The following is a 17,499-nucleotide window of genomic DNA, read 5'->3' on the forward strand; positions in this document are numbered from 1 at the left end:
TTAACGAAACAGAACACAACAATTAATTCACTGAAAAAGAAAAAGCAAAACAAAAGAACACAATTTATTTACGAATTGACAATTAACAATGATTTTGGGAATGGGGGTAGTGGCTAATCTATGACATGAATAAAAAACATTGATGAACCATGATTGACAATGATGAACAATTTTAATTTTGTGATTTTTTATTATAAGTATAATTTTGAAATTTAATTAGTATTTTAAAAATAGATTTTCTAATTTATAATTACGTATTTCTAAAAAAAAAAATACATGTATTAAAAAGAATTCATAATATAAATACAATTTTAATACATTATGGGCATAAAAAATAATTCAAAAAGAAAATCAATATACTAAATATGGGCCAATTAAATTTTGCCACGTAAGCAAATTGTGGTGCCTTTTTTGAAGAATGACATTGTAGAATTTTTAAACTTAAAGCTATAAAACCATTAAAGCATTTTTTTATTTTTTTATTTTTATGCAATTTTTTTTAAAAGCCATTAAAGTGTATTTTGTGAATTAATTTTTCTTGTGAAAGGAAAGGGTTAAGCATAAAGAGTGCATCTAGGCGCATAGCACTTATATGTTTAGCATGCATATAGGAGGGCAGTATGGGGTTTTTATTATATTTTTTCATTTGATATTTTTTCTACAGTGGTACATTTTTGTGTATTATAATGTACCATCACTACTACATTTTTTATCAAATGCGACGGTAAAAAAGGAGCTAATGCAACGACCCTTTTATTACCGTTGCATTAGATAAGCCTAATACGACGGCTTATACTTTATATGTGAATATATGGGGCTAACGCAACGACTACTTTGAGCCGTTGCATTAGGTGGTCTAATACAACGGCATGAAAGGCTACTACAACGGCTGACCGACTGTGGTCCTGAAAATAATAATGGGCCTAATATTTAACAATTCCCTCCTTTGTTGTTTTGCTAAATTTAAATAATTCATTTTTAGGTTTAACTTATGTTAGCTACTTGATCCCCACCGCCCCCATGAACCAAGGGTTACCAAGCTCTCAAATTCTCTCTCCTCCCTCACCATTTTATCTTGAGAAAGAATTGGAAAACCCGAATATTTTGATGACCAAACTCTATTATACCTGAGTTTTAATCTCCAATTTCATGGTTACTCCTTTCGCTCCTTCTTCCCTTGTTCTTGATTTTCAATTTCTGGGTTTTTTCTGATAAATTTGGCTATTGTCCTAAGCATAATAATAGAATTAATTCAAAGTACACCCCAATAACCCTTAAAATACCAGTTTGGAATTGGAGATCTTCCTCCCGCCACCAAACCCCGCACCTTCTCCGTCGCTGCGCCCCTCCTCCTCATCGTCTTCCACCAAACCCCACACCTTCTCCGTCGCTCCGCTTCCGGCTTCAGGTCCCCTCCCAACACCCTCAGTCCCTCACTAAGCCTAATTAAGGTACTGTTACCCGAGATTTGTTCATAATTGTGTGTAATTTGAAGCTTGTTGTGTTAATCGTCTTTTTCTTCGATTTGTATGTGTTGTATTTGATTTTTTTTTTTTGCAGGGATGATTTTATTGTTTATGATTCTAGGGTTTATTTGATTGGTTAGATGATTATTTCATGTATATAATCAATTGGTGCTCTTCAATTTTGAGTATTGCACTATTTATTAGGTAAATTTTCAGGAAATTTGATAACACTTATGGATGCTTGTTGGGCACTCTCATATGTATCTGATGGTGCCTATGTAAAATCCAAGCTGTAATTGAAGCTGGAGTTTGCCCTCAGGTTGTGGAGCTTTTACTGTTTTTTATCCTAATGTTCTGAGTTTTGAGTTAAAATCTTGATGTTCTTTTTTTTTTTTTTTTTTTTTTTTTTGAAGGAAAAAATCTTGATGTTCTTAGTTCTAAGTTGAAATAGGATTTTGTTTCTAAAATGTAATTAAAAGTGCTATATCTTAGAAATTAATGCAACAAAACTAATTAAGAGTGTACAATACGGAAAATAAGAAAGCAAAAATCCAGCATATAGGCCAAAATTACTTAGCATGAAAGTCTGTTTCTTTCATTTGTGTGCAATCATAGCTTGGTAAACTAGATAATTGAATGAAGTGTAAGATCCTTGTCTGCTTGAGATCTTTCAAATTCTACTTCTGAACAGTTAAGTATGCCTTTATAATATGATTTTTCATAGTTTTTCTTGTTCTTCTATATGCTGGAATGGGATAGCTCAGGTTTTATCTGTGTTGCAGGGTTTTGGTGAGACAGGTATGCGTCAAGCTACAGTGTGATCGTTTAGTTTGCCCTGATCCAAGAATTGTTACTGTTTGCTTGGAAAGGCTTGAGGACATACCAAAGATTGGGGAAGGTGAGAAGAATTTGGGTACAAAAGGTGTGAATGTTAGTTTATATGGCCTAAATAAGATAGAGAACTAGCAGTCATGACAACAATGAAATTTATAGGTACTTTGACGTGAACAAATTTTATCTGTTGCTGCATCTAACTAAATACTTGGTATAAATTAATTTATCCACTTTGTTGCTAGAACTAAATAATAATCAAGCTATGACAAGCCAACCCTATTTACATGTGTACTTTGGCTTTATTCCGAGTCAGAGCCTTAATATCAGTATAAAGAAGTAAGCAATCAAATCCTTTGCTTTGAAGTGATAGAAATATCCAATTTATTTGAGGCTTTTCTGATAAATTCCATCATTTAACTACATAATTTGTCAGCAATATGCATAAACACTAATGTCTTTTTACGTGAATTTTCTGCAGATATGGAAGATGAGTGATCTTATTTACTGACCAGAAGAAGAGGTTTTAGCAAAGCTTGAAGAATTCAATCACCAAGTAAACATAGGTGGAGAGCTTGCTAGAGGAATTTTGGGCTTAGTTGAAGTTTTTTGAACTTGTAATTTAGTTTTTCTAAAAAATGTCAAAATCATGTTTCGACGAATAAACATGTAGTTTTAAGTGATATTTGATTTTGTAACTTAATTTTTCTTAGTGTAAAATTGTATAAATATACTCTTAATTTTTAAATTTCAATGACAATTTCCTTTATTTTGATTCATTTATATAGCTTCACGTGTAATAATAATAATAATAATACTATTATTATTATTATTATTATATTATTATTATTATTATTGGCATTAGGTATATGCGCCGTGGCATTAGGTATAGAAAACCGTGACATTAGGTATTATAGCTATTGCCACGGTAATGATATTGCCGTTGCATCAGGTATTGATCTAACGCAACGGAACATTGATGCCGTGGCATTAGGTATCATATGTCGTGGCATTATACCTATTGCAACGCCAGCAGATGCCACGGTACATGGCCGTGGCATTAGGCCTAATGCAACGGAATATGATGCCTAATACAACGGATTTAGGGGTTGCAATAGATCAAAAATGTAGTAGTACATTAAGGTATAAATTGTATTAATAGTACTTTTTCTGTACTATTATATATGTGGTGGTACTTTTTGTTATCTTATGTCGTTGATTATTTTCTCCTAAAATACCTACCACCTATCACTTATTAGACTGTAGTGGTACATTTTGTCATCCTATATATTTCTAAAACATATAGGTGCTATGCGCCAATACTTAACCGATTAGTTCTTGTTATTTTTTTTATCAATTATGTACTACCTACCTTCAAGGCTTCATAGTCGAAATCGCAGTGACAGACCTTTGATTAATTAATTTAGCATGTATATTCAGGAATCAGGATTAGTTCTTGTTATTTTAATCAATTATGTGCTACTACTCTACAAGAATACTACGTACCTTCAATAGTCGAAATCACAGTGACGACCTTTAATTAATTAATTAGATAGGTTCACCATAATCACCAATTTATCTAATGAATTCGGAAACTCTGTCTCATTCACACAGGAGATGCTAATGTTAGTTGCATCTTATCTGAGAGGATGCAGTGTATTTTCCCTTTGATTTCGAGCCTCGACTTTGATGATTTGCCTATATCTCAGGGTTTGAATTGTCCCTTTGCGATATAATGCTTCCTCACTTTTGTCACCGTAACTTTGTTGCAAATGTTCCGTCTTTCTACCAGTTTGATTGAGTTTCTTTCCAAGTTAAAACTTGAAGTGGATTAAGATTTCACTTTTGTTTTAACCAGCGGTGGCCTCAGCTCAAAGAGCTTAGCCTCTGCATTCAGGTGAAGTAACATGGTGATTGTCTGCTCCTCTTAGATATTTTTGCTTGCGATACTTTTGGAGGTCCTTGATCCTTGATTGAATTTCAACCATGTCATCCTTTCATCTTTCCTAACCAACTTGAAACTACTCCAATTAGGTGTTACTTTCATTTTCGAGGAAGCATTAGTCACAAGACTAATTTCCTATTGTCCTTTACTTGATCACGCTATTGAGATCACGCTAATTTTTTAATAAATTTGATTACATAACACTAATGATTTTGTGATTATAAATAGTTACTCCTAATTTGGAGTATCTTTAAGTACATTGATAATTTAGCTTTACAATACTCTAATCCAAACATTGATGAGCAGTGACGGATCCATGATTTCCGATTTGGTGAGTCACTATCAATTATTGATTACATGTGAAAGTACAAATAATTTTTCCAAATCTCGTTCATAATTAATTTCAATCCAAAATTATGTATAAAAGAAAATAATATTCACCAAATTGATTTCAATCTAAAATAGGACACAATAATCCATATAACCAAATACTTCGTACTACTTAAAAATTCAATCTTACATGTTGAAAATATTACAAATTACATGTTACAAACAAATAGTACTATAAAACTATTACATTAACTTTATGATTTTTTACTTAGATTTGTGGGAAAATATAAAAATTGGTTGCACATATATAGGATATAAAATTATAAATAGAAGCAAAAATTATTAATAATTATTAATTTAAAAAAATGAGATAACTTAAGAGACCTGTTATTAAGTATAACCGGTCTCTTTAATGATGCGTCAATTCGTTAGCAGCATCAAAGAGACCACCTCTCTACAATAAGAGGTCTCTTTGATATTTTTATTTTTAAAAAAAAATCAATTTTTTTTGGTGCTGCTGAGTCACGTGACTTAGTGCACCAACACAGATCCGCCACTGTTGATGAGCGTCATTTATGACACTCAAAAGAATAAGATTTAGGTCCTTTTTCTATAATTTCTTTCTTTATTTTCCTATAATTTTTTTAGTTCTATTTGATTTTCCATTTTAATATTTTATTTTGGTTCGTTTTTAATTAGTTTTTATGAGTTTTTCATATTTTTTTAGTTCTTAATTTGAGTTTTAGTTTAAGTTTATTTTATTTTGTTTTCTCCCTCAGTTTTATTTGTGTTTTGTAGGTGAATAATCAAAGTTTAAGTTTCTGCGCTCACGTGATTGCGCTCTCACTAACTTTGGCGGTGAACATGCAAAACTTGAGCATTTGGGGCTGCCTTTCTTGTGGGCATTACATGAGTCCGATAGTCGAGAGTGCAGACGAGCCACACCACTCACTCATGCACTTCCCCTGCTCCTGCAATTAACACCAAATCAGCCCACATGCATTTTACCTCCAATCACCACTAGCCCACATCAATCTGTTGGGGGTTTGGTGAGTCCGACTCACCGCGGAAACAACCCCGACCCAAGAACCACTCGCAACTAATAAAACCATAAAGCATAACAAATAAACACAAGAAGGGTAAAACAGGAATATACCTATGAAGCGTGCTTCGCCCTCACAAACGGGCTCGTACTTGAAAGCTTCTAGCTCCGAAAATACCGTGCGTCCAACGGTATCCACCCGCAAGGACGAACACCAACTTTTTAGGTCCGCTACCTTGGAGTTAGCAAGGTCCGACCAAAGCCCAAGTGTTAATGGAGTTTAAGAGTTTTTGCCAAAATGCAATGCTCTTTCTAACTCCCACTCAAGCAAATAATTCTCAACCCATGCCAGGCCATGGCTATATATAAGGAAGGATGCTTTTTGAATTCCACTCATCTTTCAATGTGGGACTTTTCACAAAAAGATCCCACATGGAAAGATTGGCGAATTCAACCCTTAGTTAAATAAACCAAGGAACAACTAACAAGTGTCACATGGTTGGGAGTGGACCACTTTCTCACTTGGTCCCCAAGGCATTTCACATGCAATATGAACTAACCATGTGTCACCCAACCTTGAGCCCCAAGTTGGGTTCGGTTGGGCCATTTTAATTTAGCCCGTGACCATGACTGTAACACCCCAATAATTCTCCCTTTTCCAAATCACTTAATTAATTTTAATAAAATAGTGGAGAACCATTGGCATGCTACCGCCACGTGTTAAAACGTTAAGGCTTTATCAAAGTATCGCAGCGGAAAAACAAACTTAAGTCTTTAAAATAACATAGTTTAGAAAACGAATAAGTCAAAGCTTACAAATTGGAACCATGTAAGGCCCTTATTTAAAACCAAACCAATATTAAAAATCCAAAACATAAACGAAATAGCAAAATATAAATAAGTTCAACACAAGAATCGAATACTCTCAATCACACTAATCCCTTGACAATGCGTTTGTCAAATCCCTGAACTTCACATCATCAAGCTAACCTGTGCATACTGCTCCCCAATAATACAAGTGTAATAATTGGATCATCACAGGGTCATTGAAAGGCGAAGGCCATGACCAAAAGAAAGACACACACAAAAGCACGCAATCAGCAAAGCTGAGTACATACAAGCTACAACGTACCAAACCTAGCATGCTCAATTAATTAAAGTAAATAAACATACAATGTGAATTCAATTGACAATTCACATTGTATGTTTATTGAAATAAAAGTTTGGAGTAAGCAATAATTAAACAATTCAATCCACCAAATCATTTTGGTCCCAAATGACTCAACATACTACTAACTAATTCCAAACACTTGACTCTTTGTATTTAATTCAATTAATTTAGTTTGGAGTAAGCAATAGACTAGGTTGTCCAATCCACCAAATCATTTTGGTCCCAAATGACCATTTGAAATAAAAGTTTAGCGCGATGCAAGAATGGGCGCGACTCCATTCTCACAAAGTTAGTCTAGGATCCCATCTAACTTTCATTATAAAATAAAATGTAAATACCAAAAGAGAAGAGGACATTTTGATCAAACAAGCCTCGAAAAGCCACGGGCTACCACCGTGTACCCCAACCCATAATTGTCAATACTCTAGAAGTGCACGCTTTCCAGAGTTTTATTGCTCATCCATGTTTCACTTTACGTGATTACAATTTTAATTAATAGCCGACTCAATCAAGAAGACCATACATAACAATCATACATCAATTTATTTTTAATCTTATTTAGGACAATGGTGATCACATCACAAATTGACCTTTAATTCTATTAAACTTCCAAATTATCCAAAATTGTTGAACATAGTTAACTCACCTAGCCATTTCGGCTTAATCCACCTTTACTCAACATACTAACAAGTTATGATTGAGTAATAAATAAATAATAATAACCTTGTGGAATAATTAATAAATTCATTCCACTTAAACCATTCAATTCCAATCCTTTAATTAATAATCCAAATGTGGTTAACAAACCAATCCAATAAAATTATGCTTGTATCAACATTCTATACAAACATTTTATCCAATATAATTCAACATGTTTGCATCCATAATTCCATACAAACATAATCAATTCACCAAAACATGTTTCATAAACATAAGCACATGAATTAAATCAATGTGTAACCAAACAATTTCCATCCAAGTGTTCCCTAATCATGAAACTAAGTTCTTTCTTTTTGGTACCTAACATGATACTACTTATAACGAAGTAGACATGTACGTACCTCGTACAAACAATCCTTTGAGCCACTTTTAATCACTTAAAATTCTCCTAGGGAATAATCACTTCCTAGAAAACAATCAACAATTAATATTACTAACCCAAGTAATTTCCAACAATATAATATGATGAAAAACTTATTAAAATAAAAAAAACATATTTATATGCTTAATTAACTTTAAACATAATTAATTTTATTAATCAAACTCAAGGATAAAATTTTAAGCATAAAAAACTTCGTTAAAAATGAAAAACTGCCCGAAAATCATATTTAGAGGCAGAATTTGGCCACGAGAGGGTGGTGCTCACTACCAAAGGTAGTGAATCTTTCTTAAAACAACGTTTCCACATGGAAAACACTACTTTTTTGTCAAAATCGGATGAGTTCAGAACCTGATCGGGATTAAAACGGGATTAATATTAACGAACCGAAATCTAAACATTAAAACACGAATTTACGTGTTCAAAATAATCTGGAAACTAATTAGTAGTATAATCACCAAAATTTCAAAACATCATTACTATAAAAGCCCTAAATCAATTGTTCATAAAAACCCTAAAATCATGATTTTCAATAATTAAAAACCCTAGGTTATAATCTGAAAATTATAACATTTATAAAATCTGAAATTATAAAGTTTAATCATCAAAATACAATTTGATACTAATTAAATTGATTTCAAACAATAAAATCAAAACCCATAATCAATAATTATAATTACACAAATTAATAAAACAAAAGAGAAAGAAAATAAGACTAACCTTTTGTGTGGGGAAATTTTGGGGATGTATGGGGTATTTATAGGAGAGAGAGTGGTGTAGGGTTAGTTTTAAGATTGGGTCTCATAAAATTAATGGGCCAATTAAGAAAGTAAAGTGGGTTTGGTTTGTTTGTTGGACTTTAAAATTATTAAAGAAAGGTTCATAAAAAGTTCTTTGTAATAAAATCGTTTATCAACCCCAAAAATAATTTGAAACTTTTAAAATTAAATCTAAAAAAATACAAATAAATATTATGAATAAAATATAATTTCATTAATAATATATTGAAAAATACGGGGGATTACAATGACCCTTCACCCCGGGTCCACGGCCCCTTGCCACATGTGTCGCCACCATGGCGCGCCACCGCCAACGTGGCATGCTGCCACTTGGTGGCGGCCACGTGGCGTTTTTGCCATGTGTGCTGCCACATGGCACGCTCCTATTGGGCACGCTTTCCTAGCCTTTTGCGTAGCTAGGATTTTACTTGAAGCATTTTCCCGTCTCGCCAGATCCTAAATTTTGGCTCGACATTTGAGATTCTCCGACGCTCGGTTTAGACGCTCCAAGCTCGAATTTCCGACGTCTAAATATTTAATACTCGGGCGACGAATTAATTTCTTCCAGATTAATTCGTCGAGTCGGTTTGTACATTGCTATGGGTGTGACCCGAAGGGTTCAATTAAGATTATGCTGTAATATTAATTATGCATTAATATTAGTGATCGGAAGCGGCCTCCACCCAGGCATTCCGATCACTTGACCTTACTGAATATATTAGCTTTCTAATACTTCTGAACCCACTATCAGAATATTACACTTGTTCGAAGGACACCATTCCTTTCAATCTTCTACTTGTCCTTCCGGATAAGTGAGCATTTAGTGTATAACCCCTTTCCTATGTCTCTTCATGTCTCTTCATGAACTACAAGGTAAGATTATTCGTCATCTCTATTACGTCCAGAAGTGTTTCTCGAAATGAGAACCACTTAGAGAGTAAGGGACTATACTTGCTCCCCACTCCATACTCTCCTTATGCCACATGTCCCTCACTCCTCCCATTTGCTTCGGCCCTAGCTACCTGTGCCTAAGCCCAGCCGTAGCCCAGCCCCGCACTTGGAGTTGCGGGCTGCTGCTGTGGCTAGCAAGCAACGCACTCCAAGTGCGGGCTGCTGCTAGCATGCCGCGCACAACATGTGCGGGCTGCTAGCAGCTGCTGCCCCTTGGGTGCTGTGGCTGCGGCTGCTGCTAGCCATGGTGCGCTAGCACGCACCAGCCAGGCACCCTTGGCTCGGCATGGTGCGCATGCTAGCCACCTTTGCTAGCACATTATGCCCCTAGCACTCTGATGCTCGGGGCATTCCGATGCTAGGGGTATTTTGGGAAATATTGTCGATTTATTATTATTAGCGAGTCTCGTCATTTACTATTTTTGACTCAATTTCCGACGCTCTAAGCTCGAATTTCTGACGTCTAAATATTCAATACTCGGGCGACTCATTAATTTCTTCCGAATTAATTCGTCGAGTCGGTTCGTTAATTTGCTTGGGTGTGACCCGAAGGGTTCAATTAAGATTAAGTTGTGATATTAATTATACATTAATATTACTGATCGGAAGCGGCCTCCACCCAAGCATTCCGATCACTTGACCTTATTACTGAATATATTAGCTTTCTAATAATTCTAAACCCAAAATCAGAATAATATACTTGTCCGAAGGACACAATTCTTTTCATTTTAATGATCTCTTTGCAACAAGTTCACCTACAGGGTTTTAAGGTGCGTTAGAAGGCATAGAGGAGGTCGTATCTGATGAGATGAATGCAATGCTTGATGCCGAGCCTACAGGTGAAGAAATTAGAGAAGCCCTGTTTCAAATGCATCCTAATAAAGCTCCCGGCCCCGATGGTATGCATGCTTTATTTTTTCAGAAATTTTGGCATAATATTGGGAATGATGTTATTAGCTTTGTGAAGATGTGGGGGTGGGGTGAGGCGGGTTTAAAAGAAATAAATAACCCTTGTGTTGTGCTTATTCCGAAGGTTGAGGATCCTAAATTAATCTCTGAATTATGGCCTATTAGTTGTTGTAATGTCATTTACAAAATTATTTTGAAGACTTTGGCAAACAAATTAAAAGGGTTATTAGGTGATATGATCTCCCAAAATCAGAGTGCTTTTGTTCCTAAGCGTCTTATTACTGATAATGCAATTGTTGCCTTTAAGATATTTCATGCCATGAAGAGAGGTGGTGAAGGGAAGGAAGGAAATATTGCGTTGAAACTTGACATGTGTAAGGCGTATGATCGTGTAGAATGGGTCTTTTTGGGGAAGGTGATGGAAAAAATGGGGTTTCCCGGGGTTTGGATTAATAGAAACATGGATTGCCTTGATAGTGTTAATTTTTCTCGTAAGATTAATGGACACATTTCTGGTTCTGTTACTCCATCTAGAGGATTGAGGCAAGGTGACCCAATTTCTCCGTATTTGTTCCTACTCCGCGCTGATGCTTTCTCGGGTTTAAGGCCGCTCCAGATAATCTTATTCATGGTGCGAGGATTTGTAGAGGGGGCTCCCCGGGTCTCATATTTATTGTTTGCCGATGATAGTATACTTTTGGCTAGAGCTAATGTGAAAGAATGCTCCGTTATAGCTGACATTATCAGCAAATATGAGAAGGCATTGGGTCAGTCGGTCAGAAAGTCAATCTAAGCAAGACCGAGATAACTTTCAGCAAAAAAGTTAATACTGTTCGACGGGAGGAAATTATTGAGATTTTAGGAGTGCAAGAGGTTGAGTGACATGAAAAATACTTAGGCCTTCCTACCATTATTGGCAGATAAAAAAGGTGATATTTGCAGGGCTTAGGGCAAGATTATGGAAGAAGTTACAAAGGTGGAAGGAGAAATTACTTTTAAGACCAGGGAAAGAAATACTTATAAAGCTGTGGCCCAACCAATCCCAACATATATGATGAGTATTTTTAAAATTCTTGATACTTTGATCGATGATTTTCACTCTCTTCTTGCAAAAGTTTGGTGGGGCTCGACTGATACTACTAGAAAGATGCACTGGCAACGATGGGATCTTCTTTGTCAACCAAAAGGAAATGGGGATTTGGGTTTTCGTGACCTTTGATGTTTCAACTGAACTTTATTAGCTAAGAATTTCTGGCGGCTTCATCATATAATACGAGCTCCCTGCTACACTCGGTGTTTAAAGCGAAGTATTTTAAGAGTGGTGATGTTTTGACAGCAAATGTGGGTTTTGACCCTAGTTATGTTTGGCGTAGTATGTGGTGTGCCAAATCCTTGCTACTCAATGGTCTAAAATGGAGAGTTGGAAATGGGAGCGCAATTAACATTTGGAGTGATGCTTGGTTACCAGGTAATACCTCTTCTTTAGTTCCAACTCCATCAGTTGATAGTGACTTGGAATTATGTGTGATTGATTTGATTAACCACTCTTGTAACTGCTAGGATGTCGAAGCAGTGAACAACACGTTTATTGCTGAAGAACGTGCTCCTGTTCTGTCCATTCCCCTGTTAATTAGAAACCCGATTGACTCTATGTTCTGGTGGCCGAATAAGAATGGTGAGTATAGTGTGCGTTCGGGGTATTGGTTATGTAAAAAAAGGGGGATGGTTTGACACAGGTGATACTTGGGATAAGGTGTGGAAAATAATTTGGAACTTGAATGCTCCGCCTAAGCTCCGACATTTCTTGTGGAGAGCGTGTAAGGGCTTTCTTGCGGTTCGAGAAAGACTTGTATATCGCCATGTAATTGATGATAAAAATTGTGCAATTTGTGGCAATGGTGATGATTCTGTTATCCATGCGATCTTCGAGTGTGTGGCAGCAAAGGAAATCTGGGAAACTTGCTCGTTTAAGAGTTTAATCGACCAAGCCCCTAGGGAGAGCTTCACCACAAGATTTTTGTGGCTTTGTGATAGAGCTACGAAAGAGGAGCTCACTGCCATTGCCTCCCTCTGTTGGACAGCATGGCATTGTAGGAATAAAGCAACGTTTGATGATGAGCCCTTCACTCCTACTATGGTAGCAATTGAGATGGCTAAGATGGTCCAAGATTACAACGCCTATAATGTGAAGGTATGTGCACAGGTGCCTCGTGCCTCTCCATCAACAAACAACTCTTGGCGCTATCCAATTCCTGGTGTCGTGAAGGTGAACTGCGATGCTATGGTGGGGAGCGAAGTTCAGTTGGGAGTGGTGGTGCGTGATGACCAGAGAAGTGTATGTGCTGCAGCTGTCAAAAGGGGTATATTGGGATGGACAGTGGGTGAGGCAGAAGTTGCTGCTATCTTGTTTGGGATGATTATTGCCAGAAGGTTGGGTTACTCTAGGGTCAGATCGAAAGTGATGCTCTCAATGTGGTAGTGGGCATCATGCAAAAGACTTCGGGTTTTCCCCTTTCTTCCTTTTGATTGATCATATTATTTCTAGTTCTTCGTTTTTTGATCACTTTTCCGTTTCTCATCTAAATCGAGCAGGGAATACCTTAGCTCATTTGGTAGCAAGGTGGGATTTTAGGAACTGTGATGAATTTGTATGTTTTGGTCCTTTTCCCCATAGTTTATTAACTTTGGCGGAAATTAATTTGATATAATAATATTCTCTGCATGTTTCCTCAAAAAAAAAAAAAATTGAATAAAGTTGAATTTCAATTTCAATTTTTCAAAATTCGTCACTTCACTTATTACACTATTGAGAAATACATAAAGATGTGTGTAAATCAAAACCGAAAGTAAAATTCCTACCAAAAAAGGCAATACAATTTTCCAAACGCGTATGATTAATTTTCCAATTTCATACTAAATACAACAACAAACATCTTTTACTAGTAAACTATCACTAATTCACTATTACACTTCCATAATTTATCTATGCACAATCGAAATAATAAAAAGCAATTAAATTAAGTTGATTAACTCACGACAAAATGAGTACAAAACAAAAGCAAAAAGAAAGAAAAAAATAAGCAAAATCAACCCAAAGATCCCACTACTTTTCAACCCAAAATTAACCAACCCCTCTTCATCAGATCCACTGTAATAATCAATCATCAGAATCATCTTCACCGCCGAAGAGCGACATACGATTGTAAACAAGAAAGAGAACGATAGCAAGAACAAGAGCGACACCGAAAGGAGAGCCACTAGCACGGTGAATGGAGTCGGGTTCACCAGTAGCAGTAAAGATTGAAGTGAAGAAGTTACCGCGATCCGAAGATAGAAACTGGATTATAAGAAGAAGTATTATTGGTAGTAGAAGAAGTCCAATGGGACTTATAAACTCGGAGATTGATTCAGTAATGGCTTCCCAATCACCGATTAACATGGGTCCGGAAACTACGAGGATTACTACTACTGCTAGAAGAATGCCGTGCGGCGGACCCCGTGCTGCTTCCTCTATCATTGTGTTTTGATTGTAGTAAGAGGCGGGGTTACAAATGCTAACAGTCAAACTTTTTGATGATTTTTGAGGGTTGAATCTTGGTTTTGGTTTGTTTGTTTTTTTATTAATGGGAAGTGGTTGATTGGAGGAAGAATGAGTTTGAAATAAAAAGAAAAGAAAAAATAAAACGGGATGAGTTGAGATTTAGTTTGATGAAGTTTAGGTTTGAAATGAGGAAGTAGAAAATGATGGTGGGGTTAGGTTGTTTATTAAAGAGGGGGGTGTGTTAGCCTACGCGCTTTTTGGTAGAAACAAAATGGAGTAGGTTAAGAACACTTTATCTTTACATTGTTAGTGTTTATTTGGTTGGATGAATAGTAATTTTCATGAAATTTCAATGCATAGGAAGATTAGGAACTGTGAAGGTAAAATTCTAGAAATAGCAATGAGTATCTGCTAGTTTAATTTACGTATTTCTACTTATCTGATTAGATTTGATTTACTATAATCTAATTTGATATGATTTAACCTGATCTGGTCTGATTGTATGATTTGATCAAACATTCAACTTGGACTCGTTCCGATTTAATGTAAACTACTTAATTGAACTGAACTAAATAGAGCTGAAATGAATTGTTTATGAGAGAAGGAAATTAGGAACGGAACTGAAATGAACTGATTGGAGTTGAAATGAATTGAACTGAAATTAAGCTGAACAGAATATAGGCCCCTTATGTGTACAATAATCTATAAAAATGTTTCAAGCTTACAACTTCATTTCTTTGTGCTTTTTTTTTGCTATATTTTAATCTTGGCCTTACTTTTGTAATCTAAGGGGTGTAGTTTAAGAACTTTACGGTTAGTTTGTAAATCCTTTAAATAGGGCTAAGCTTTCTTTGGGATCAACTTTTGCATAATTTTGAATCTCATAAAACGTTCTCCCTCTACCCATAATTTTTCTAATTATTTGCTATTTTTGTGATTGCTGCTTTGTAATCTTTGTGCTTACATACACCTTTATACTATCTTTACTTTGTGTTGGCTTTTATTAAGAACCCCTATTTTATAGATCTTGGTAATTATTGAGATAGGTTTATTGTAATCCCATGTATTTTTAAATATTTTATAAATAAACTTTTGTTTTATTTATATTTTTTTTTTGTATTTTCAAGAATTTATTTTAAAAGGTTTCAAATTATATTTGGGTAGATAAACGATTATATTACAAAGGAATCTTTATGTGTTATTGTAGACACCCATTTGTGTCTCCCTAAAACCAAACTTAGTGATGAATACCTTTCGCGTCGAATCATAATCGAATGAAGTGAAAGTGTGAAAGGTCAAGTGTTGCGGTTAGTTTTTATTACAAATCTCTTTTTCTGTTTTCGAAAACCAACTCTATTTTATGAAAATAGTCAATCTAGTTTAGTTTGGTCCATGACAAAGGTCCAATAATAGCGTAGTTGGATGGGGCTTGCAAATAGCTTTCCAACGATATAATATAAGCCTAATTCCGATGAATATTGAGGAAGTTATAGCCTAAATACTAACAGGGCCAGGTTTGATCTTTACATGCGGCCCAATGATCTAGAGGAGGGCCCAATGTCAATTATCATTCCTAAAGCAATTAGGATTAATTATAGTCTTCTAGAATTCTCTAGAAGGTTCTCTTAAATTTTAATGGAATTAGAATTGATAATTGTGGATTGATAAGTTTTACTTGGAATAAAGTATTATTTTATGAAAAAATACGATTTCAGTTTTTGTACGGACTGTACAAATCAAATTTGATTACCAAGTGAACTCCGTGTTGAAAGCGCTTGAAAATCCAAGTCGTCGCCAAACGACAGGCTTGTCGCCACGCGACAGAGCTTGTCGCCACACGACAAGGTCGTTTTGCGGCGACAGCGTGGAGTTTTATTCCTTATCAAATTCTACCTATTTCCGGACTATTTTTCTTATATATAGGGTCATGGACCTTCGTTTTTATTCATCAACAATCATCAATTCTCTCTATTCTCTCTCTAAGCAATATAGCTTATTCTTTCTCCCTCTTTCTAAGCTAGCTTTTACAAACACAATTCCGCACTCATGAGATCTAGAAACACCTAGCCAAGTTCGAAGTTGCCTTTGCCCTAGAGGTGAAAGGTTTATACTTTTCTGAGGGATTTGTCCCAAATCCAGTCTAAACTTTATAACTCTTTCTTTCCATTATTTGATTTAATTCTTTGATTTATTATTTTTATTGAAGTTTACTAACGCGTGTATTTTGTTATTAGAAAGAGGTACGAGGCTTCAAAGTAAGTAATTAGCTTACTCCCTATTTTAATTTCAATGTAGAAAGCATGTTTAGATTTTATTAATTCCTAGTATCATGTAGGATGTTATTATTGCTTTCTAGAATCATGTTTAGGGTTCCTTTTATTCTTTCTAATAGCGTGTTAGTATCATGTTAGGATTAAAGCTTTGATCTTTGATGTTTAGTGACATGTTAGGATTTGTTATTAATCTTGTTAGTATCATTCCTAGAATCTTGCTATTATATTTAAGCTTTATTATTAATATGATTTTAATTATTATGATTATGATTATTTTGTTGCTTGATATATTTTATATTTGTTGTTATTGCTTGATCACGCCTTTTATGCATGTTTAAAGGGAATTTGTACTTGAAATCACGCTTAATAAGATAATTAATAATTTGGTTTAGACAAATATGATTTTAATTCAAGTGATCACCAATAATAGATTTATTTGTGCATTAATATTCAACCAACATAGATTAAACAAGTTTAGGGTTAATCTAATGATTGCACGTTTACGAGTAGAATAAAGTATAGGCCTATTTTATAGGGCGGGTCTTTTCTTTTGTAGATTGGATTCGTACCCTCATCCCCGAACCCTATTTGGTTCAAGACCTTATGGAGTTGACGATCTCATGGATTGTTAACCTTCACCCTGCGAACAATTTACAAGTTCCTAAAACTTGTTAGCGACTCTTTTGCTCTCTTTTCTTTCCCTTTGGACGCCACCATACTTAAGTATATGATCACAGTGGGGTTCAAGCTTGGGGTTATAATGCTTGAAATATTCCCCACAGTTTTTGGCGACTCCACTGGGGAATATTTCTATTTTAATTCCTAAAATTTATTTTGGCAATGATTTAGAATGAGCGGATGAGACTTGAAAAGTTCTAAGTTTTCATGTGCGTAATTTTGATTAACATTATTGTCATATGCATAAAAAGGTCCTCATTGGATAGACCATCTAAAATGAGTAAAAAACATAGGATTTTTACACGAACGAAATTTGAAAAATATCTTTCACAACTAGAATCGAAATAATACTGCGAAATCTGGAAAATTCTAAGAGCACAGATACATGCTGAGGCATGTAAGAACTAGCGCCTAGAAAACAGGGCTTGTCGCTTGTAAAGTGCTTCTGTTGCCTGGCTACAGTTCTGTCGCTTGGCGACAGGGG

At 35.3% G+C, this 17,499-nt stretch overlaps 1 protein-coding gene and 1 long non-coding RNA gene across 3 annotated transcripts; one reads left to right on the forward strand and one right to left on the reverse strand.

Moving 5' to 3' along the window:
• Nucleotides 1-983: 983 nt before the first annotated feature.
• On the forward strand, nucleotides 984-3,076 carry LOC145608752 (uncharacterized). 2 transcript variants are annotated; one of them, XR_014105881.1, is made up of 3 exons: nucleotides 984-1,785; nucleotides 2,249-2,364; nucleotides 2,779-3,076. It is a non-coding gene; the product is annotated as an uncharacterized LOC145608752 (long non-coding RNA). The 2 variants fall into 2 exon arrangements; XR_014105880.1 differs by having other exon boundaries at nucleotides 984-1,451.
• A 10,604-nt stretch (nucleotides 3,077-13,680) lies between these two features.
• Nucleotides 13,681-14,040, reverse strand: LOC145607065 (uncharacterized). Its single transcript, XM_081662840.1, has one exon. It carries the CDS (start codon nucleotides 14,038-14,040, stop codon nucleotides 13,681-13,683), a length of 360 nt encoding a protein of 119 aa, XP_081518966.1.
• Nucleotides 14,041-17,499: the final 3,459 nt, after the last annotated feature.

The sequence above is a fragment of the Chenopodium album genome, chromosome 23 (assembly GCF_948465745.1).
Source record: "Chenopodium album chromosome 23, dcCheAlbu1.1, whole genome shotgun sequence".
NCBI classification, from domain to species: Eukaryota; Viridiplantae; Streptophyta; class Magnoliopsida; order Caryophyllales; family Amaranthaceae; genus Chenopodium; species Chenopodium album.

Bases quoted from the DNA above. Each gene is read 5' to 3' on its own strand.
- LOC145607065 (XM_081662840.1), bottom strand. From the start codon at position 14,040: ATGATAGAGGAAGCAGCACGGGGTCCGCCGCACGGCATTCTTCTAGCA.